The following is a 24,433-nucleotide window of genomic DNA, read 5'->3' on the forward strand; positions in this document are numbered from 1 at the left end:
CATTCAGCTTTAATACCAAGGTGTGGTCCATATAGAATACTGGTCCTGATATGCAGTGCTCCATCTTTATTAAGGAAATGCAATTTTATGGTATAGAACTCTTTTGGGACCATATTTGGCTCATGAGCTGCACATTGGCCAGTGCTGCTTCAATTTATACAATTAAATACATTTTATTTGAATATTGTGTCCTTACAGGGGATCACAAAATGCTTTACTCAGAGTTTATAGACACCTAAAGAGAAAAAAAAAGACATTAAGGTGTGATGAGAATGAAAGGTAAAATTTGTAAAGATAACATTTCTATAACCTCCCCTTATAGATTCACATAAAAATTGCATATTTCACACTCCCATGTAAATCATAACATTAAACAATACAGAATCTTATGCTGGTTATAGGCTACATCCTGCTTACTTCAATGGATTAGTTATATGAACAAGGCAAGCGGGATGTGGCCTCATATGCTTGAAATGTTTTGTTAAAACTGAGAAAAAGAATTAGTGTGTGATCCTAGGGGTGTATGCAGGATGGCCCCAATTCAGCAAAGTACTTGAGCCTATAAGACCATCTCTATTCAGCAAAGCACTTCATGCGTTACTTTAAGCACACGAAAAATCCCATTGACTGTCTGTGTACAAGTAAATGGGAATGCTCATATGCTTAAAGTTAAGCATGTACTTACATATCCTATTGAATCTGGGCCTGTGAATAACCTATTTACAAATTTCTTGCTGAGGAACAGAGGCAATAAAAGCTCAGGCCAGCTGTTGTATCTGTGCAAGTTTACCAGGGAGTCCAATTTTTTAAACTGCAGTTCTACTCCAAAAAGTGACCGACGCCTAGTATGTGCTAAATTGCTGCCACTGCAATCAACGCAGCTTCATCGATTTAATGGGTCTGGTGAAGACACAATAAGTCGATGGGAGAGCGTTCTGCTGTCGACTTAATTAATCCACCTCAACGAGAGGCAGAAGCTACGTCGATGGAAGAGCTTTAAGGCAATGTAAGTTACTTCAACTTAAGTTATGTAATGTACATAACTTAACTAGCATAACTTACATCGACTTACAGCATTAGTGTGGAGTAGGCCTAAGTAAAGTACTATTGTGCTTTACGCGAGGCACAGTCAACCTGTGGAACTCTTTGCCAGAGGATGTTGTGAAGGCCAAGACTATAACAGGGTTCAAAAAAGAACTAGATAAGCTCAAGGACGATAAGTCCATCAATGGCTATTAGCCAGGATGGGCAGGGATGGTGTCCCTCGCCTCTGTTTGCCACAAGCTGGGAATAGATGACAGGGAATGGATCACTGATGATTGTCTGTTCTGTTCATTCCCTCGGAAGCACCTGGCATTGGCCACTATCAGAAGAGAGGATACTGGGCTAGGTGGACCTTTGATCTGACCCAGTATGGCCATTCTTACGTTCTCAATAGATGCTCCCTGAGTGTGTGTGTTGTCATTTCTGCTTCCACTGCTGACTACCATTCACTCTTGTTTGCAATGCAGAGCCACCATAACTATGGGAGAGAGATCAGGATTCTCTGCTGACTTGTGCATGATCAACTGAATATTTTAATTGTTTTAATTGCAAAATTTGTGTTGTTGTTGATGTGTGAGCCAGAAAGAACACAGCTGGACTTTGAAATTCCATGTTGCATTTGCTGGGCTAGCGGTTAGTAAAATAATCTTTTTATTTACAAGCGGAGTACATTTGATCTGGAGACATGCTACAAATGGAACCTCACAATGCCATTTTCAAAAGCCATGCTGTAAGATTCTGGCAGGCTTTGAGGGTGAAGAAACTGAAAGGAGTTTGATTCTTATTAGATTCTGCAACGAAAATATTTCTTTGTTACTGAAAGCCCTATATGAAGTCCATGCAATCAGACAGCCAGCAGCTGCAACTTTTATTAGGTTTGAGTCAAAGTAATATCCTGAGATAAAAAGGAAATGCAGATAATTGACTGGCATTTATTTTTGCAAAGCATCAAAGTGAGATTGCTATCTGATCCAAACAGAGAGAGCACTGTTCAGCCATATGAGGATGTTACAGACCAGTTTCATCCCTGGTGTGTCTCTATTAACTTCAATTTAGTTACAGCAGTGATTAAGCAAGCCATTTGTTTATAAAAATAGCTTCACTACACAAAAGGATTAGCTATTTAAATGGTCACATTAAACAAGATATTACTAGAATTACTCCTTCCTCAGTAGTTGGAGCTCCTGCAAGTGGCTTTATCAACCCTGGGACAAGGACCGCAATAGAAATAACGGGTTTAAACTCAATAGCTTTGAGATATGTGTAGGGTTGCCAGGCACCCATTCTGACAGGAACACCCGATCAAAAAGGGACCCTGGTCAGCACTGCTGATCAGGCCGCTAAAAGACCAGTCAGCAGCACAGTGGGGCTAAGGCCGGCTTCCTGCGGCTCCCAGAAGTGGCTGGCATGTCTGATTCCTAGGCGCAGGGGTGGCCACAGGCTCTCTGCACGCTGCCCCTCCCCCGAGCACCAGCTCCGCAACTCCCATTGGCTGGGAACCATGGCCAGTGGGAGCTGCAAGGACGGCGCCTGTGGTTGCAGACAGTGTGCAGAGCCCCCTGGCCCCTCTGCCTAGGAGCCAGACATGCCACTGACTTCCGGGAGCTGCCTGAGGTAAGTGCCCATTGGCCAGAGCCTGCACCTTGCACCCTAACCCCTTGCCCCAGCCCTGAGCCCCCTGCTGCACCCCAAACCCCTCATCCCCAGCCCCACCCCAGAGCCTGCACCCCAAGCCGGAGCCCGCACCCCAACCTGGAACCCGCTCCTGCATCCCGAACCCCTCAGCCTCAGCCCAGAGCCCCCTCATGCATCCCAAACCTCTCATCCCAGCCCCACCCCAGAGCCCTCACCCCCTCCCACACCCCAACCCCCTGCCCCAGCTCAGTGAAAGTTAGTGATAGTGGGGGAGAGCGAGCAATGGAGGGAGGGGGGATGGAGTGAGCGAGGGCGGGGCCTTAAAGAAGGGGCAGGGCAGGAGACACAGGGTAGGGGTTGGGACAATGGTGTTTGGTTTTGTGTGATAAGAAAGTTGGCAAACCTAGATATCAGGTAGATACTTTGGGTACAAACCTGTAAGGTGCTTAGTATAATCAGCTTGGACTGATTTGAAAGTTTATGGAGCCTGGCACCTGCTCAGGAAATTAATGGAAACTGGGTGTTCAAATCCCCTAGATGGCTTTGAAAATCTCAACCACAGTGTGGTGCCTAATTCCTACCATCTCCTACATTTATGCAACAGAAATAATACTGCGTTGCCTTCTAATATTGGCATTGAAAAATTCTTTATATAGAAACAGTGTTCTTAAATGTATTACCCTTTTTCGTTTTTAGATAATTCTTGTGAGTTCTTCACATAATGACCGGGACCAGAGCCTTTTCATGAGCATGGATGAAGGAGCCACTTTTCAAAAGCAGCCCATTACCTTCTTTGTGGAAACCCTGATTTTTCACCCAAAAGATGAGGATAAGGTGATTGCTTACACCAAGGAAGGCAAGGTAAAGCTTGGGTGTTCTTGACCATCACACAATGTTTCGTATTAACCTAATCAAATTGTCATGACTTGCTGATTAGGTTTATATAACATGAGTTGCCTAAGGTGAAGGAATACCCAGTTCCTGAAATGCTGAAAGTATAGTAGAAAGTTAACTGAGCTGAAATATTGGCTCCAAAGCCATTCTTGGTTGTAAAATAAAATAAAATGAAATAAACCTTTGTTTAGGTGTAAAGCAGAATAAGATTCCGTGGAAACAGTAGATCTGTAGAAAAGTAGAAGAATGCTTTCTTTGAAGTATTCAGACCACGTACAGATTTAGAAGTCATATCAAATTATTTGTAGACTTTCAGTAGTGTTCTGGATTACTGCTACTTAAAGTATAAAGATTTATGGCATTTTTCTGGATGTGTTAATGTAAACACCTGCAATTGAGCACATAATCCAGTAAAAATGTATATGCAATATTTTTTCATAGCACCAGAGCTAAAGCTGTAAAATCATAGAGATTGTGGCCCTGATTCTGGTCTGTCTTACTCTTGGTTTGTATTGACATAACTCTATTATTACTCCTGATATGTGCAACACTGAGTGAGATCAGAATCAGGCCCTTTAAGCTTTGTCACCATGTATGGAGAGTTTATCTTGCTGATGTGATGAAGGGAGTAGAGAGCAAGTTGTTCATTCTACAGTAAAGTATTGCATAGATATTACTGAAGTTTCATTGAGCTACCTTTCAGGAATTGAATCTAAAGCTATGCTCAGCTGATCACCAGTGGTTCATGCTGTTCCACTATTTGAAAACAAGGCTACATCTAGAAGAACTAATGACAGCTTTGACTGTTTCTGCCTTACAAATATCATGGTGGATTTCTTTGTTTTGTTAAGTCAGTTTTAGGTCCTAACTAACATACAAAAATGTTTTGAAAATTTGACAACAGCAAAAATATTTACGTGGGGAAAATACAGCACAAAAGCCTTCATTGTGGAAACCTCTGTTTTCAGTTGCGTTTCTGGTGGAATAATCTACTAAGGGAAGTGGTGGAAGTGCCGATTAAAATTAGACTGAACAAAACACTAGAAAATGTGCAATAAGTAACAATCCTGTATTGGCCACGAGAAGGATTAGGTGATCTAATAGATCTTTCCTTTCTATCAGTCTTACAATTAAAGCAGTGAATCATAGGGACATAAAAGACCAAATCGTGCAGTCTTTACTCAAGATGTATGTGAGAAAAGCTATCATTGGCTGGAAGGGGAGATTTGCCTGTGTAAATCTTGAGTAAGGACTGCAGGATTTGTCCTAAAAAGAGTAGAAGAGAGAAATTCAGAGGTAGAGACGAGGGGTAGAGAGAAGGAAGAGGTGGAGGGCAAAGTTCAGAAGTGGCATAAAAAGAGAATCACTGTGTTGAAATCCATGGCCCCAGAGGTAACATACTCCTTGAGAGTCTGGATCATAGTCTGGATCCTAGAGTTTTATAATTATATTTCCTAAGTGAAAGAAAGATGTATCAGAAAACTCATGAGAACAAGCTCTCTCATTTTTACAGCCTAAATTTGCAGACCCAAGAAGTTCAAACAATTTGGATAAACTGAGAAGAAGCTTTCTAATCAACCCATTACTTGCAGTAGCATTTTTGAGTGCACAAGAAATGCAGGATTGGGCTCTTTGACAAATAGCAATCTGTAAGCTTCTGTCTCCTGGAGCATCTCAATATTCTCATGATTTCTGGCTTGATTTAGTACCTACTTTATATAGCAAAACCTGGATTGTTCTTCTATTGAGTACCCTGTATTTTATTTAAATAAAGCTCCAATCTCTAACTGACACTCTGTAAATGAATACAGATCTAGTCAGTGCGGTTGGGTTAATCCACTTACTGGCTTACTTTCTTTTTTTGGCTATCAAAATAATAATGAACATCAATCAGTTGTTCACTGAGACAATATAAATGCTTGATTTCACTTTTAAGACTTGACAGGGATCACAGGAGATTTTAATTGTTTCTTTGAAAACTGTGTGAGGGTGGGGAGAAAACCTGAACTTCTGTATTCTGTGGCCTTATAAAAAGTGACTATACTAATTTAGTGCAAGGCTGGTAATTAACAGAATAAAAACTAATTCAGAAGTCTTTGCTGAAACTGAAAGTTTTGCCTTTTCCATTAATACAACTTATACCACAAATCTAATTTCAAATTTGATTTTTGTCATGGGTAATCAAAAATAAAATACACGATGAGCCAGAGTTTTCTCTCATTTAGGGCCTGCTTCAGCATGATATTTTAGCACATGCATAAATTTAAGTATGTTGAGTAGTCTTACTGAATTTAAGTTAAACACATTCTTAAATACCTTGCTGAAATGGGGTCTAGCTCATTACTCCTAGATATACCTCTTTTTATTATGATAAATTATTCCTTCCATTCTTGGTGTTTTAAACTCTTCAACTTTGTGTTCATTTAGTTGTTTTTTGGCCAACCTCTACATATTTGTATAGGATACATCTATGCCAAATTATATATCTTCTCCATTTTTCTAATCCTTAGCAAGTCATTCCAATTCACATCCTTACCAATTGTTGTTCTCCCCTGAACTCTCTTCATTGTGTCTTTCTGACTGATAAAGGCTGGTGGTATTCCAGAGATGCTTTCACCAAATTCATAGACAGAATGGTATGTCCCTTTTCCCATTACATGCATTTCCTATGTCATATATGCAGCCTAATACCGCCTATAATTTATACCGTAAACAGCAACACCCTGTACAGTGAATATCCACAATACATTGTCTCCTATTCTGGTCACTTTACTTCACATTTCCATGGGACAAAGCCCTGCTACTATGCATTATAATGCATGATAGTTGGATAGTGTTGTTCTTTGGCCGTTCATATTATTTCTAATTACAAAAATTAATACAGTGCGTAACTGTACATTCTTAAATATGTAGTGTAACGGGGTCGGGCCAGATGGCTATAGGAGAGTAATAGAAGGCAGATATATTAGCCCCAGGCTAAGTAGGTCCCTTTTCCCTGGGTAAGGTAACAGGGAAGGTTCCAGAACAATCAGGAACCTTCTGGAGACAATTAAGACAGGCTGATAAATCAGAACACCTGCAGCCAATCAAGAAGCTGCTAGAATCAATTAAGGAAGGCTAATCAGGGCACCTGGGTTTTAAAAAGGAGCTCACTTCAGTTTGTGGTGTGCGTGTGAGGAGCTGGGAGCAAGAGTTGCTAGGAGCTAAGAGTGAGAATATGGACTGTTGGAGGACTGAGGTGTACAAGCATTATCAGAGACCAGGAGGAAGGTCCTATGGTGAGGATAAAGAAGGTGTTGGGAGGAGGCCATGGGGAAGTAGCCCAGGGAGTTGTAGCTGTCGCACAGCTGTTCCAGGAGGCACTCTAGACAGCTACATTCCACAGGGCCCTGGGCTGGAACCCAGAGTAGAGGGCGGGCCCAGCTTCCCCCCAAATCCTCGTCGGACACAAGAGGAGTTGACCTGGACTGTGGGTTCAGAAAAATGGCCAAGCTGAGGGCTGTTGTGAAGCTCCAAGGCGAGCAAATCCACCAATAAGCGCAAGACCCACCAAAGTAGAGCGGGAACTTTGTCATAGTAAATTACACAGTATGTAATATCCATAATAAAAGGGCAATATGTACATAATGGACTCATCACTTTCACTTGTGCCTCTCCTGTTACAAACAAGTGTCTTTCTTAGTATTCCCTGTGAGGCTCTGCACTGCAGCACAGACTGTGCCTTAACAGATAAATGAGGCCTTACATTGAAAGGGAGAAGTTTTCCCTATGATTTTCATCTGAAATATGGCGGGGGGGAAGGAACCCAGTGATGTGTAAATTAAATGAAATAACAAATACAAGGGACTTCAATGTCTGTGTATATCTGACTTCTTAAAGCTGTGCTGGGGTTACTTTATAGCTACAAAGGTCAGAACATGCAGGGATAAAGTGAGACAGGCTAAAAGTCAAGTAGAGTTGGACCTTGCAAAGGGAATTAAAACCAATAGTAAAAGGTTCTATAGTCATATAAATAAGAAGAAAACAAAGAAAGAAGAAGTGGGACCGCTAAACACTGAGGATGGAGTGGAGGTCAAGGATAATCTAGGCATGGCCCAATATCTAAACAAATACTTTGTCTCAGTCTTTAATAAGGCTAAAGAGGATCTTAGGGGTAACGGTAGCATGACAAATGGGAATGAGGGTATGGAAGTAGATATTACCATATCTGAGGTAGAAGTGAAACTCAAACAGCTTAATGGGACTAAATCGGGGGGCCCAGATAATCTTCATCCAAAAATATTAAAGGAATTGGCACCCAAAATTGCAAGCCCATTAGTAAGAATTTTTAATGAATCTGTAAACTCAGGGGTTGTACCGTATGATTGGAGAATTGCTAACATAGTTCCTATTTTCAAGAAACGGAAAAAAAGTGATCCGGGTCTGTTAGTTTGACATCTATAGTATGTAAGGTCTTGGAAAAAATTTTGAAGGAGAAAGTAGTTAAGGACATTGAAGTCAATGGTAAATGGGACAAAATACAACATAGTTTTACAAAAGGTAGATCCTGCCAAACCAACCTGATCTCCTTCTTTGAGAAAGTAACAGATTTTTTAGACAAAGGAAATGCAGTGGATCTAATTTACCTAGTTTTCAGTAAGGCATCTGATACCCTGCCACATGGGGAATTATTAGTTAAATTGGAAAAGATGGGGATCAATATGAAAATTGAAAGGTGGATAAGGAATTGGTTAAAGAGGAGACTACAGCGGGTCCTACCGAAAGGTGAACTGTCAGGCTGGAGGGAGATTAGCAGTGGAGTTCCTCAAGGATCAGTTTTGGGACCAATCTTATTTAATCTTTTTATTGCTGGCTTCGGCACAAAAAGTGGGAGTGTACTAATAAAATTTGCGGATGATACAAAGCTGGGAGGTATTGCCAATTTAGAAAAGGACAGGGATATCATACAGGAGGATCTGGATAACCTTGTAAACTGGAGTAATAATAATAGGATGAAATTTAATAGTGAGAAGTGTAAGGTTATGCATTTAGGGATTAATAACAAGAATTTTAGTTATAAGCTGGGGATGCATCAATTAGAAGTAACAGAGGAGGAGAAAGACCTTGGAGTATTACTTGATCATAGGATGACTATGAGCCGCCAGTGTGATATGGCTGTGAAAAAAGTCTTGGGATGCATCAGGAGAGGATCCAGTAGGGATAAGGAGGTTTTAGTACCGTTATACAAGGCACTGGTGAGACCTCACCTGGAATACTGTGTGCAGTTCTGGTCTCCCATGTTTAAGAAGGATGAATTCAAACTGGAACAGGTACAGAGAAGGGCTACTAAGATAATCCGCGGAATGGAAAACTTGTCTTATGAAAGGAGACTCAAGGAGCTTGGCTTGTTTAGCCTAACTAAAAGAAGGTTGAGGGGAGATATGATTGCTCTCTATAAATATATCAGAGGGATAGATACCGGAAAGGGAGAGGAATTATTTAAGCTCAGTACCAATGTGGACACAAGAACAAATGGATATAAACTGGCCACCAGGAAGTTTCGTCTTGAAATTAGATGAAGGTTTCTAACCATCAGAGGATTGAAGTTTTGGAATAGCCTTCCAAGGGAAGCAGTGGGGGCAAAAGATCTATCTGGCTTTAAGATTAAACTCGATAAGTTTATGGAGGAGGTGGTATGATGGGATAACATGATTTTGGTAATTAAATATTCATGGTAAATACGCCTAATGGCCTGTGATGGAATGTTAGATGGGGTGGGATCTGAGTTATCCAGGAAAGAATTTTCTGTAGTATCTGGCTGGTGAATCTTGCCCGTATGCTCAGGGTTTAGCTGATCGCCACATTTGGTTCGGGAAGGAATTTTCCTCCAGAGCAGATTGGAAGAGGCCCTGGAGCTTTTTTGCCTTCCTCTGTAGCATGGGGCATGGGTCACTTGCTGGAGGATTCTCTGCTCCTTGAAGTCTTTAAACCACGATTTGAGGACTTCAGTAGCTCAGGCATAGGTGAGATGTTTTTCACAGGAGTGGGTGGGTGAAATTCTGTGGCCTGCATTGTGCAGGAGGTCAGATTGGAAGTTCATAATGGTCCCTTCTGACCTTTGTATCTACGAATCTATGAGGAGAATGCATTCTGAAGGTTCTGATTGAAATAAGGTAGTCTTTGAATGAATAGTGTTATGTATTGCGCATGTCATGGAAAGAGAATTATATCTGTGCTACTGACATTCCTTGTCTCAGTGTTCTTGTTGTTATTAGCACATTAATTTCTGAAATTAACTGTGGTGGGAAAGAAACCAAACCCAGTGTTACCAACTGTGACCAGTGCAGAGGAAGGGAGGAAGGTCCTGGCCCATCCCCTGCCATCTCCACCTTACCTCTTTTGAGGTAGCTGTTGCTCCTTGGGGTGCAATCAGGGAGCAGTCTCTGTGCTTATTAGGATCCCTGTTAAGCAAGCATTTTAAGTAAGGCTGTCAAGCAATTAAAAAAATTGATCGCGATTAATCGCACTGTTAAACAATAATAGAATACCATTTATTTAAATATTTTTGAATGTTTTCTACATTTTCAAATATATTGATTTCAGTTACAATGCTGAATACAAAGTGTACAGTGCTTACTTTATATTTTTTATTACAAATATTTGCACTGTAAAAAACAAAAGAAATAATATTTTTCAATTCACCTGATACAAGTACTGTAGTGCAATCTCTTAACATGAAAGTTGAACTCACAAATGTAGAATTTATGTACAAAAAAACCCCTGCATTCAAAAATAAAATAATGTAAAACTGGTTGAAGCACCAAGGGACATATAAATCTTTAATGCATCTGGCGTGTAAATACCTTGCGACGCTGGCTACAACAGTGCCATGCAAAAGTTCAGGTGACATTGTAATTAAGAAGTGGGTAGTATTATCTCCCGTAAATGTAAACAAACTTGTTTCTCTCAGCGATTGGCTGAACAAGAAATAGGGCTGAATGGACTTGTAGGTCCTAAAGTTTTACGTTGTTTTGTTTGTGAGTGCAGTTATGTAACAAAAAACCCCTACATTTGTAAGTTGCATTTTCATGATTAAGAGATTGCACTACAGTACTCGTACAGGTGAATTGAAAAATAATATTTCTTTTGTTTATCATTTTTACAGTGCAAATATTTGTAATAAAAAATAATATAAAGTGAGCACTGTAAACTTTGTATTCTGTGTTGTATTTGAAATCGATATATTTGAAAATGTAGAAAAACGTCCAAAAATATGTAATACATTTCAATTGGTATTCTATTGTTTAACAGTGCGATTAATTTTTTTGAATTAATCATGGGAGTTAACTGCGATTAATCGACAGCCCTAATTTTAAGCTTTGCAGAATTGGGGCCTTGAGCATTTGTAATTGGCTGGCCCCTGTGTGGGAAGAACCAAGGGAGGAAAAATTCCCTTGTACTCCTTCCTCTTGAACAATCACAGCAGGGTAAGCAACAGTCTGCTCCAAAATGAAATTGTACATTGTTTTCATGGGAAACAAGATGTCATTGACAGAGTGTTTCACTCTTATTTATATATATATATATATATATTGTGTGTGTGTATATAAATTTTTGTGTGTATATATTAATGTTAAGGAAGTTTGTCTTCGTTTCACTTGATCAAAAAGATTCAAATGTTATTGCTTTGGAAAGCATTCTAGAAAATTCCTTGAACTGACTTTGATTTACGTGAAATCTGTCCTTTTAATAGCTTATTTCAAAGTCCCTTGGTTAGCCACTGTCTTTTAAAATTTAAACTGTTAGCAGTGCTCTACCAGCTAATATTTTTCTTTTTTCTTTGAAGCTCTATGTGTCAGTTGACTTGGGGAAAAAATGGACTCTTCTGCAGGAACGAGTGTCAAAAGACCATATTTTTTGGTAAGAGGCATACATTGTTGTTAGTCTCCAATGAACACATGAAAGGAAAAAGTATCTGATACTATTCCTCCTAAGTGTTTCCTGAGGCAGGAGGAAGGATAATAAAACAAATTTGACATCTTTTGCAGGGGCAATTCTAGTCTCCTGTTCACCTGGGTCCAGTCTTGCAAATTCAGACTCATACTTATTCAGGCAAGGAGCCCCAATTGAATCGAATGTAAGAGTTTTCAGTACTGTGATCTAGTGACGTTGGTTTAGAGAGAATTTTAATGTCTACTCAAACTGCACTTCATTTTACAGATAAAAGTGATCTCTAGAAGCCAGATGTATCAATCTCAAGGGAAAAATCTATAAAGTTAAAGGCTGAATCTGGCATTATCTACATCTGTATAGAAAAATGTTCATTGATTGGGAAGCAAGTGAAATATCATGTTTTTGTCCAATTGGCAAAACATTTGCTGTCTTTCCACAAATATGGTGGGTTGTTTTCCCAGGGAGGAAAAAAAACTGTTTGTTGAACTAAAATGGCCACTTTTCTATGAAAGTTACCCAAAGCCAATCTGTGAAAATGTGTGACTTGTTCCAGAATGGAAATAAAAGAGTAGAAAAATTGTGGTCAGTTGTGGAAGTGATCAAATTTTATATTTAACTAATTGCCTGAATTCTGTTGGGAAAAAAAAACTAAAAAAAATCTCAGCTTCCACATGTGGGCTTTAATATAAAAAATACAGAGGGTTTCATCCAATTCTAATTTTAGCATTATTTATTATTATTTTGTATTCCAATCATACCCACAAAGTGCTAGACACTGTCTATCCACACAGGAAGACATGGTGTCTCCCCAAAAGATCTTATCATCATAGTTCCTTTGGTATTTCTGAACAGCGTGAATTGCATTGCAGTGTATCTTTATCCTTGTGCAGTCATCTCTGGCTTTCAAGATTATGGAGTTAGCCAGCTGTTGGCCTACACTCTAATGGACTTAACTAATTTCAGCTGCCTTCCTAACTAGTGCCTGCACTTGCTGTGTTCCCCCTCCCCAAGTTCTTTAGGCAATTGGGGTATGTCTATGCAGCAAAAAGTCAGTTGACTCAGGCGTGGGGCGTTTGTGCTCCAGGGCTAAAAATGGCAGTGTAGCTGTTCAGGCTTGGGCTGGAGCCTGGGCTCTGAAACCTGGTGCTCTACAGGAGAGGCGCTAGGCCCTGGCCAACCCAGCAGTCACTCTGCTGAGCTTCTTATTTGGAGAAAGAACAAGAGGACTTGTGGCACCTTAGAGACGAACAAATTAATTTGAGCATAAGCTTTCGTGGGCTAAAACCCACTTCATTGGAGGTTTCTCTTTGTAAAATATGGAGATTATAAAGTAAGGATAATATACTATATATATATATATATATATATATATATATATATATATAAATATCATGGTCAGATTGGAACCTGGCAATCCATCCCAAGTGCAAGTTAGCGTGTAGAGGCACTGCTCCAGAAGTGGGACCGGTAGCAAGCTGTGAGTCTGTGTCACGATCTGCTTCCTTCTTGGAAGCTACTTGTGTCACAGCTACCTGTGTCAGCTCTGGTGGACCTCTTTTCACCTGCGTGGGAGAAAGAATACCAGCTCCTTTCCCCCCCACAACTCCGTCACACAGTAGGGCTGATCATTGACGCTCACAGTAGTATGTTTGTGCCACAAATGGCCAAATTCCATTCAAAACTCACATCAGCTGGGAATTTCCAAGGTAAGATAGATCCTTCTTCCTACATAACCATCGTTATGAAGGTTCTTTTGAGTCTGTCTTAGCTACCTTGTCCTATACAGTCAAATTTAGAAGCAACATTCTGGGCCAAATTCTGCTCTGGTTTATTTCCCATTTTCTTCATTGGGGTTGCACAGGGTATATAAGTCAGGACGGGGTATGGCTCACTATCTTTAATTAGAGAAAAAACTTATAATGTGCTCGTAGTTCTATCATCTTGTGGTTTTTTAATCCTTGGCTATTATGAAACACAAATTAATAACAATTATAAAAGAAATCAGAACTTCCTTGTTCTACACACTTGTTTAATGATGGTTTTCTTATCCTGTTTTAAGTATATTTAGTGCAGATAGATTATGACAAACTGAACATTATATCAGAAATTAAAGCTAATTCTGAGTGAGTGTTACAAAAGCAAACAAACAAACTAGGAGTATTTCTTCTATCTTGGGCCCCGATAAGGTAGGGAAGACATTACAAATCCAGAAATTCAGTGGGATTTAAGCACATGCTTAAAGTTGAGTATGTACTGTACTGAGGTATTTTCCTGAATAGGGAACTTTCCTAAATTAATGAGACAGAATCAGGTTATAAATGCTGAAATTTTGGTTAAATTAGATAAATAATGGTTACTATTACTACACAATCTTATTTGTTTGAGAGCTTGTTCTTCACATTCAACACAGGTGACTGTAACAGTATTTAAACTAAGTAGTTACACTCTCTCTCTCTCTCTGTAGTACAGTATATAGTCTGTGTATATTTATATATATTGCATGGTGTGTGTGTGTATATACACACATACACGCACACCATATAAAATACTATATATATGGACATACACATACACCAGAAGGAATGGACTAAAGGAGCTGAGAGAGGTGCAGTCTCATCCAGGTCATATGACAATTGATCCAAAAGAACAGGAGGCACTTACAAGCCAGCAGACAAAACACTTAGAGAGAGCCTACAGAGATCATCACAGAATGTAGAGATGGGGAATCATCCACGCAGAGGGGGAAGAAGCTCCACAGAGAATAGTTTCCTAGACTCAAAAACAGATGACAGAGAGACAGAAATAGGTCACTCCCTGGGTCACTCCTACTGTGGTTGCCTGCTGACGAGTCCAAACTATTTCAAAGACAGTGTAATCTGCTGAGTCTGTGGTAAAGACCGGACTCCAACTCAGCTATGTTCTAGCAACATCTGGGTGAAGGGACTCTGTGGGACTCTGGGTGTCAATTATTTTTTTTAGTGTTTATATTAAAATGTTTGGAAAATAGGGAAGATGTATGATGATCAGTGGTACCAGAGTCAGAGGGCCCATGTTCCGTGTTTACTGAGAGACTGCTATTGACAGGACACCAGTCTAGTGTAACAGAGAACGCAGGCTGGAAGCAACTCAGCCATGTGGACAGAGCAGTGCAAAGGGTTTAATAAAGTTCCATTTGTTCAACTTAACCTGAATTCATCTTCACTCTTTGCATATGAAACACTCATACTCTGGGAGTACCTAAAAGGTAAGGACAGACTGGGTTTACAGTACACCTCCACATCTTATACCATATAGTCTTAATTATATCATTCAAGTCCTCTCTACTGTGTATGGTCATCACATGCTTGTTAGACATTACATCACTACGCCTTAAACTAAGTTTACTTTGGCAGACCCTAAAGTATCAAGCTTGCTCTCTCTTAACATTGAGCTAAATTCACTGCTGATGAATAGGTGAAACTCTATTGAAATCAATGGAAGTGTGTCTGTTTATACCAGAAGAGAAATTGGCCCTTCTCTTTCTCAACTATCTTAACATCTAGTGTTAACAAAACTGGTTTTAATAAGGTCACTTTTAGTTCTATATTTATTACCTACTCCTCCCTCATACCCACCTATCCTTGTTCTCTTTGTTTTTTTTCACCCTCGGTTTGTGGTATTAACTCTTCTGCCAAGTAAAGTCCACATATGCTCTGTCCTCTACAATTCCGTTCAGAGGTCAGGAGGCAGAACCAGACTAGTCAGCCAGTGGCAAGGAGAGTGTGACCCATCCCTGGAAGATCCAGCCAGAGATTTTTTGTTTTGCCTACTCCGCTGCAGATAGGCTTTTCCAGATCTCCTTGTTGCAAAGCAGAGCACGTCAGAAAGTGGAATTTCTGTCCAGTATTTTGACATTTTTTTAATGTCCACAATGGGGATGAAAAGCCAAAATATTGAGAAGAAAAATAGAATAAGATAAAAATAAGAAAGAAAATAAGAAACATTTTGAAGACTTAAGAATAATAATAATAAAAAACCAGCTTGGAAATATTGAAAAAAAAAACTTTGACATTTTTCAGTTGAATCAAAATGTTGTGCCCTGAAAAAATAAAATGTAGATTTGCAATGGACATTTTATGTCAAAATATCAACTCAAAACTATTTAATTTCAAATTAACATTAAGAAATGAAATATTTTGTTTATTTAAAAGTGTCACTTCAGAAAATTGAAAAATTGCAACAAAATCATCATTTCTCCATGAAAAGTTTAAATTTCAACAAAACATTCTTTGATCAGAAACTTTTGTCACAAATTTTTGACCAGATCTATTGCTGAACAGAAGCTGAAACCAACCAAACCTAACCAAAATGGGATGTTTTTATTACAGTTATTTAGCTTAATGGATTTTAACCCTGATTGACTCGTGTTTTATCAGGTACTTAGCATACCTATGGATGGGGACTGTGGGGAGGTTTCTCTAGAAATAGCATTATTTGGCCTTGTCCTGAAAGAGGTGAGGCACTCACAACTCTCAGCGAATTCAGTGACTGTTGTGGGTTAGGCCCATTTTAAAAAATAAAAAACATAATGTAATAACAATTCCCAAGAGGAGAAAATTTCATAGTTTGGGATTCCTCTCACTCCGTTGACATACAGTGAGTTGGACTCTACAAACCTTACTCATATAGGGTGAAATTCACCTCTGTGCAGAAGGCTAGCACAAGATCTATCCACCAGTTAAGTTCTGCTTAAGTAACACGTCAGTAATGCATGGGCTGCGTGTTGGCTGTCTACACAAGGGCTAACCTCACCCCAAGACAGTCATAGAATCATAGAATAGAATATCAGGGTTGGAAGGGACCTCAGGAGGCCAACTAGTCCAACCCCCTGCTCAAAGCACGACCAATCCTCAACTAAATCATCCCAACCAGGGCTTTGTCAAGCCTGACCTTAAAAACCTCTAAGGAAGGAGATTCCACCACCTCCCTAGGTAACCCATTCCAGTGCTTCACCACCTTCCTAGTGAAAAAGTTTTCCTAACATCCAACCTAAACCTCCCCCACTGCAACTTGGGACTATTACTCCTTGTTCTGTCATCTGCTACCACTGAGAACAGCCTAGATCCATCCTCTTTGGAACCCTCTTTTAGGTTGTTGAAAGCAGCTATCAAATCCCCCCTCATTCTTCTCTTCTGCAGACTAAATAATCCCAGTTTCCTCAGCCTCTCCTCATAAGTCATGTGCTCCAGCCCCCTAATCTTTTTGTTGCCCTCCACTGGACTCTTTCCAATTTTTCCACATCCTTCTTGTAGTGTGGGCCTCATCTGGAGTACTGTGTCGAATAGAGGGGAACGATCACATCCCTCGATCTGCTGGCAATGCCCCTACTTATACATCCCAAAATGCCATTGGTCTTCTTGGCAACAAGGGCACACTGTTGACTCATATCCAGCTTCTCGTCCACTGTCACCCCTAGGTCCTTTTCTGCAGAACTGGTGCCGAGCCATTCGGTCCCTAGTCTGTAGCGGTGCATGGAATTCTTCCGTCCTAAGTGCAGGACTCTGCACTTGTCCTTGTTGAACCTCATCAGATTTCTTTTGGCCCGATCCTCTAATTTGTCTAGGTCCCTCTGTATCCTATCCCTACCCTCCAGCGCATCTACCGCTTCTCCCAGTTTAGTGTCATCTGCAAACTTGCTGAGGGTGCAGTCCATGCCATTCTCCAGATCATTAATAAAGATATTGAACAAAACCAGCCCCAGGACCGACCCTTGGGGCACTCCTCTTGATACCGGCGGCCAACTAGACATGGAGCCGTCGATCAATACCCGTTGAGCTCAATGATCTAGCCAGCTTTCTGACCACCTTATAGTCCATTCATCCAGCCCATACTTCTTTAACCTTCTGGCAAGAATTCTTTGGGAGACCGTATCAAAAGCTTTGCTAAAGTCAAGGAATAACACATCCACTGCTTTCCCCTCATCCACAGAGCCAGTTATCTTGTCATAGAAGGCAGTTAGGTTAGTCAGGCATGACTTGCCCTTGGTAAATCCATGCTGACTGTTCCTGATCACTTTCCTCCCCTTTAAGTGCTTCAGAATTGATTCTTTGAGGACCTGCTCCATGATTTTTCCAGGGACTGAGGTGAGGCTGACTGGCCTGTAGTTCCCCAGATCCTCCTCCTTCCCTTTTTTAAAGATGGGCATTACATTAGCCTTTTTCCAGTCATCCGGGACTTCCCCCGATCACCATGAGTTTTCAAAGATAATGGCCAATGGCTCTGCAATCACATCCGCCAACTCCTTTAGCACTCTCGGATGCAACGCATCCGGCCATATGGACTTGTGCTCGTCCAGCTTTTCTAAATAGTCCCGAACCACTTCTTTCTCCACAGAGGGCTGGTCACCTTCTCCCCATGCTGTGCTGCCCAGTGCAGTAGTCTGGGAGCTGACCTTGTTTGTGAAGACAGAGGCAAAAAAAGCATTGAGTACATTAGCTTTTTCCACATCCTCTGTCACTAGTTTGCCTCCCTCATTCAGTAAGGGGCCCACACTTTCCTTGACTTTCTTCTTGTTGCTAACATACCTGAAGAAACCCTTCTTGTTACTCTTAACATCTCTTGCTAGCTGCAACTCCAAGTGTGATTTGGCCTTCCTGATTTCACTCCTGCATGCCTGAGCAATATTTTTATACTCCGCCCTGGTCATTTGTCCAATCTTCCACTTCTTGTAAGCTTCTTTTTTGTGTTTAAGATAAGCAAGGATTTCACTGTCAAGCCAAGTTGGTCGCCTGCCATATTTACTATTCTTTCTACACATCGGGATGGTTTGTCCTTGTAACCTCAATAAGGATTCTTTAAAATACAGCCAGCTCTCCTGGACTCCTTTCCCCCTCATGTTATTCTCCCAGGGGATCTTGCCCATCAGTTCCCTGAGGGAGTCAAAGTCTGCTTTTCTGAAGTCCAGGGTCTGTATTCTGGTGCTCTCCTTTCTTCCTTGTGTTAGGATCCTGAACTCGACCATTTCATGGTCACTGCCTCCCAGGTTCCCATCCACTTTTGCTTCCCCTACTAATTCTTCCCAGTTTGTGAGCAGCAGGTCAAGAAGAGCTCTGCCCCTAGTTGGTTCCTCCAGCACTTGCACCAGGAAATTTTCCCCTACCCTTTCCAAAATCTTCCTGGATTGTCTGTGCACCGCTGTATTGCTCTCCCAGCAGATATCAGGGTGATTGAAGTCTCCCATGAGAACCAGGACCTGCAATCTAGTATCTTCTGCGAGTTGCCGGAAGAAAGCCTCGTCCACCTCATCCCCCTGGTCCAGTGGTCTATAGCAGACTCCCACCACGGCATCACCCTTGTTGCTCACACTTCTAAACTTAATGCAGAAACTCTCAGATTTTTCTGCAGTTTCATACCGGAGCTCTGAGCAGTCAAACTTCTCTCTTACATACAGTGCAACTCCCCCACCTTTTCTGCCCTGCTTGTCCTTCCTGAACAGTTTATATCCATCCATGATGTTACTCCAGTCATGTGAGTTATCCCACCAAGTTTCTGTTATTCCAATCACATCATAATTCCTTGACCGTGCCAGACTTCCAGTTCTCCCTGCTTGTTTCCCAGGCTTCTTGCATTTGTGTTTAGGCACTTAAGATAACTTGCTGATCATCCCGCTTGCTCAGTATGAGGCAGGAGTCCTCCCCTCATACTGTACTTGGAGTCCTCCCCTCATACGTGTTCTTGATGAGTAAGGACTACGGAATGTGCCCTATTTCATTTTCAGTTAGAATTAGGGAAATTGTTTCTTTATTACTATATCTCAATCCTTAAAGAATTTATTTTCCTCAACTAAGTGGAGTATGTCGATCCTGTGCTATAGAAATCTATTTTTCAAAATATAGGCTCTTTATTTTCGCGAATGGTTAAAAAAAGACTTTATTTATGAGGAGCTCTTGCACTCTGGAGACCAAAGTTCAGTTCCTAACATGAAATCCTATGTGAGTAATCAGTCATAGCTGGAATCATGGATGTCAACTGTAGTGGGTTTCTGGCTATTCAAGTGCCAAGTGAAAAAGGGGATTTCAGACATGTCATGCCCTTAAGGAGGGGGAAGTGGAGATAGGATTTCACTGAGTCTGTAACACTGAATTTTGTGTGAAAGGCTTTTGACTGTTAATCCAAGAATCTGTATGGACAGTCATTCTTACATTTGGCTTGATCAGTTAAGGTAATATTTATTTTCACTTTTGTGCTGAGATCAATATGACAAACAGCTCCAGTACTGCTATTAAAATGAGATGGGCTGGGAGAATATTTTCATTAAAAAGTATTTAAACATGGGGGGCAGACACAGAGCGGGGGGTAGACACAGAGCAGGGGACACTGGCCTGGTAGGACATTGAATGAGCAGTTGACAAATTGATTTTCAAAGATGATATAATGAATTCCCCTTGCCACGTCCTAAACATAAAGCAGTTGTAACTCAAATATATTATTATATTGTGTAAATCAAATTTTTTTGTCTCACCAAGTAACTCAAATTCCCAGGAACCATTATCCTTTAAAGCTAATCAGAGCAGACATTTGCAACAGTGTTTAAAAAAAAAAATCCCCACAGTACTGTATGTAGTAAAAACAGTTTTTCACCTGGTCCTTCCATTGTAAGCAATGAATAATGCTGTTTTCACTGGATTTCTAAGGAGTGCTTTACTGTTGAACTGACAGTGTGAATTACTGAAAATCAGTTTCAGTTCCAGATCTTGAACCTATTAACGTTCTGATAAGCATATTATTATTATTAACGGGTTATATTAAAGCGGTGCTGGAGAACAGAGAGTGCAAACTTGCTAGTTTTCACTGGGTCTTTGATAGGAGGCTCATGTAACAGTGATGAAGAGGGTTTTGTTTGTTGTTTTTAGAGCTAGCTTATTTGAGGATCTCTCTGCATCAGCATGCACCACAATAAATTGCATGAAATATTTAACAATGGAGCCCTTTTGTGTGCTTCTTGAGGAACCTAATTAGTGTAGATGAGCTATACATCCATGACAGATTCCACCTGATTAGGTACCTAATTCTTGCTTCTCTTGAATAAAATGAGATTAAAAAAAAAGAAATCATCCCCTGTCTCTTCCCCCAAATTAACCCAGGGCATTTACAATACAGAAGTACTGCCTATGTGGAGATCATATCCAAAGGCATCAGCTTTATATTATAGTGTGTGAAGGGTTATTGTTCATGATCCACATTTCAAAGTGTACTGTGTGTTAACAATTTGTGTTTTTGACTCCCATATATTATGTGACTGTAGGTCAAATTATAAATGACCACTACTACTTTTCTGATATTTTTTGTGATTGAAGTAAGTGAAAGCTGTTATGAGCAGCTCACAAGGATGAGAAATAATTAAATAAAATAACAATCTTGGTTAAAACAATATTAAAGGCTTGACAAACTCAGACAAAGGAATTCTGAATATAGAAATTCTTAGTGTTCTTACTGAGAAATGTAAAATGTGCACAATGTGTGAGTGTATATTGGTGTAGACACAGACACAGAAGCTTGTTTTTCTACTCCATTATATCATTTTTATGCTGATGTAACTCCCTTCAAGTCAATGTTTTGCACAGTGTAAAAACTGAGTTAACAGAGTTGAGAATTAGGGTCCGTGAGATGGGGGCTGAAAGGAACAGAAGAGGAGCTTAAACCTTCCACACACACACTAAAATTGCAGGAAGCTCTGCATAATTAAGCGGCCTAAGTGAGAACCTATTAATAGCTGTTTGTATCAAATCCATCTAAAAGATCAAATTCAGGGCACTCATGATGTGTATGTGGGAACAAAAGTGGCCAAAACCCATGAGGACCGATGTAGCACTGACTTGCGCCTTGTTTAGTCATTTATACTCTTCTACAGTTGGGATGAGCCACTACCAAATCAGACTAGTAGTTTCACACTCACTTTGCTACAGGTATACACAACTCCACAATAGAGCTGGTCAGGAGCTGAGAACATGAGAATTCAGGACTGGAAGAGATCTCCTAATTCATCAAGTCCAGCCCCCCTGCTATTACAGGTGACCCCATCCTATAATAATACACTTACCAAGCTCCATCTTAAAACCAGTAAATTTCTTGCCCCCGCTACTCCTATTCAGAAGTTCTTCCAAAACCTCCTCTGGTTAGAAACCTCCTTCTCTTTCCAGGCTGAAATTACTCATGGGCATTTATACCCATTTGTTCTTGCACCAACATTGTCCTTTAGTTTAAATAACTCTTCTCCGTCCTTAGTATTTACCTCCCTGATATGTTTAATGTCCTCCTCCTTCCTCCATCTCCCCCCCGCACCCCGGGAATATTTCACCCAAACCAAAAAAATAGTCAAAATTTTCAGTGGAAATTTTTGACTTTTTGTCAACAACAAAGTCCTTCCCCCAAGTCAGCTGCTGGCAATCAAATATCAAAAGATATTGAGCTGAAAACTGTCACAAATTGAGGAATTTTTAGCTGAACACTGATGAAAATTAAAAATGATCAATATTTTTGGTTTTTAACACAAAATCTAACATTTTCAAGGAAAGCAGGTACATTGAGAAAATACTTGTTTCCTTGAAAACCCAAATTGATGGAAAATTTGTAGACAGAAGTAGTCCACAAAGTACACACCAGTTGAAAATCAGGCATTATGGAGCCCACATGCCATAGATTCTCCAGGGCTGCAGAAGTGGTATTCTAAGGTGGGCAACCTTGTAGTGTATACCCCACAGATCCACCACGCACCCCACATTGCTGAAATCAGTTATGCACTTGGCACTAGTAATCTGTGTGAGCGGCTGAGCAGGCTTTCCTGAGCCAGCTAGAATAATATTGCTTGTGTATCAATAGTAACTTTGTCTGTATTTGAGGACAGACAACAAAAATGATTTTGGCAACAAAAATGATTAGGGGGCTGGAGCACATGACTTATGAGGAGAAGCTGAGGAAACTGAGATTATTTAGTCTGCAGAAGAGAAGAATGAGGGGGGATTTGATAGCTGCTTTCAACTACCTGAAAGGAGGTTCCAAAGAGGATGAATCTAGACTGTTCTCAGTGGTACCAGATGATAGAACAAGGAGTCGTGGTCTCAAGTTGCAGTGGGGGAGGTTTAGGTTGGATATTAGGAAAACTTTTTCACTAGGAGGGTGGTAAAGCACTGGAATGCGTTACCTAGGGAGGTGGTGGAATCTCCTTCCTTAGAGGTTTTTAAGGTCAGGCTTGACAAAGCCCTGGTTGGGATGATTTAGTTGGGAATTGGTCGTGCTTTGAGCAGGGGGTTGGACTAGATGGCCTCCTGAGGTCCCTTCCAACCCTGATATTCTATGATTCTATCATTCTATGAAATGTAAAGAGGGCCTGGATATGTCCCACAGTATTGGTAACATCCAACTGAGCTGTCCATCCATGAGCTGCATGTATTGTGTGTGTCCTGTAAATTAGTGTTTCCCATACTTTTAAAAATTTATAAGTCTTCTGCACCCACCAGGTCTGCAACCCCACACTTTAGTAATTCTTAGATTCCAAGGCCAGAAGGGACCATTGTAATCATCTAGTTTGACCAGCTGTATAACTAGGCTTGGCAGACTTTTTAAAATCATTTCAATGGATAATATATTATTATTTTGGGCATTTTTTAATTTGTTTGGAAAAGTATTGTGGGGGTGCGCAGTCAGACAATAATTATGTAATCACAGTAGACGTTGAGCTTCAAAAAGCTAAAGCTTAATAACCATTAAAACACAAATTGTCAACATCACATGTTGAAATACACAAAGTAAATATCCTTAAAACAAACTTGAATACGTTCTCAAGCAGCATTTTTCTTATTTTGCCTATCTGTAAATTTTGATTATTATCAATGGAAATATTTTTTCATTGGTTTGTGTGTGTACAGTAAAGTCAATGTTTAATGATATTTACTTATAGAAACCTAACCTTCCAAGCCTATATATAACACGGGACACAGAACTTCCAAATGCTTGTGTAGATCTTCACAGTCTAATACTGTATCTTCTTTGTTACACGCTTTGAGGACCAGTGAAAATAGTTAACAATGTTGACCTTTAAAGCACCATTGGCATGTGAGTTATTTAAATGAAGGGAGCAGTTCACACTTCAGAGTTATTGTTTCAGGCTGTCTGCAAACTCAGTGCATTGGTTACACACACTTCATGTTTTGAGATTTTCTTTGCTACCATAACAACCAGAGACTGAGTTCTTAAAAAATGAAAGCTTGAGACTCTGGAGAACAATTCAGAGATCTATCCATGCCTTACCCTTTGTGGTCCTGAGGGGCAGCATCCCACACTTTGGGAGACATTGCTGTATATTAGTATAGCTGAGACTCAAATCTAGACCCTGATGATCTAAAGGTTATGCTTTTACTAGATGAGCCAAAAAGGAGCCTCCCCTATGCAAGCTGAATTAAACTTGTCTCAGCTGGTGGTTGTTCTTTAAGTATCTTATAGAATTGTAATAAAGTGAAACACAGTTTATATATACAAAACATGTATTGTCTGTACATTAATGTTTTTTTAAAGCTAACTTGCCTGTCCCCTGCTCTGTGTCTGCCCCACGCTCTGTGTCTGCCCCCCATGTTTAAATACTTTTTAATGAAAATATTCTCCCAGCCCATCTCATTTTAATAGCAGTACTGGAGCTGTTTGTCATATTGATCTCAGCACAAAAGTGAAAATAAATATTACCTTAACTGATCAAGCCAAATGTAAGAATGACTGTCCATACAGATTCTTGGATTAACAGTCAAAAGCCTTTCACACAAAATTCAGTGTTACAGACTCAGTGAAATCCTATCTCCACTTCCCCCTCCTTAAGGGCATGACATGTCTGAAATCCCCTTTTTCACTTGGCACTTGAATAGCCAGAAACCCACTACAGTTGACATCCATGATTCCAGCT

At 40.2% G+C, this 24,433-nt stretch overlaps 1 protein-coding gene across 5 annotated transcripts in view; it reads left to right on the forward strand.

Moving 5' to 3' along the window:
- The window catches only part of SORCS2 (sortilin related VPS10 domain containing receptor 2), an 843,749-nt gene that overhangs the window by 688,473 nt on the left and 130,843 nt on the right, over window positions 1-24,433 (forward strand). For all 5 annotated transcript variants that reach the window (XM_048848940.2, XM_075128050.1, XM_075128051.1 and 2 more), the window contains exons 4-5: window positions 3,376-3,540; window positions 11,399-11,472. In XM_048848940.2, coding sequence (XP_048704897.2) covers window positions 3,376-3,540; window positions 11,399-11,472 — 239 coding nt within the window. The remainder of the gene's footprint in view (window positions 1-3,375; window positions 3,541-11,398; window positions 11,473-24,433) is intronic.

This window comes from Caretta caretta, chromosome 4 (assembly GCF_965140235.1).
Source record: "Caretta caretta isolate rCarCar2 chromosome 4, rCarCar1.hap1, whole genome shotgun sequence".
NCBI classification, from domain to species: Eukaryota; Metazoa; Chordata; order Testudines; family Cheloniidae; genus Caretta; species Caretta caretta.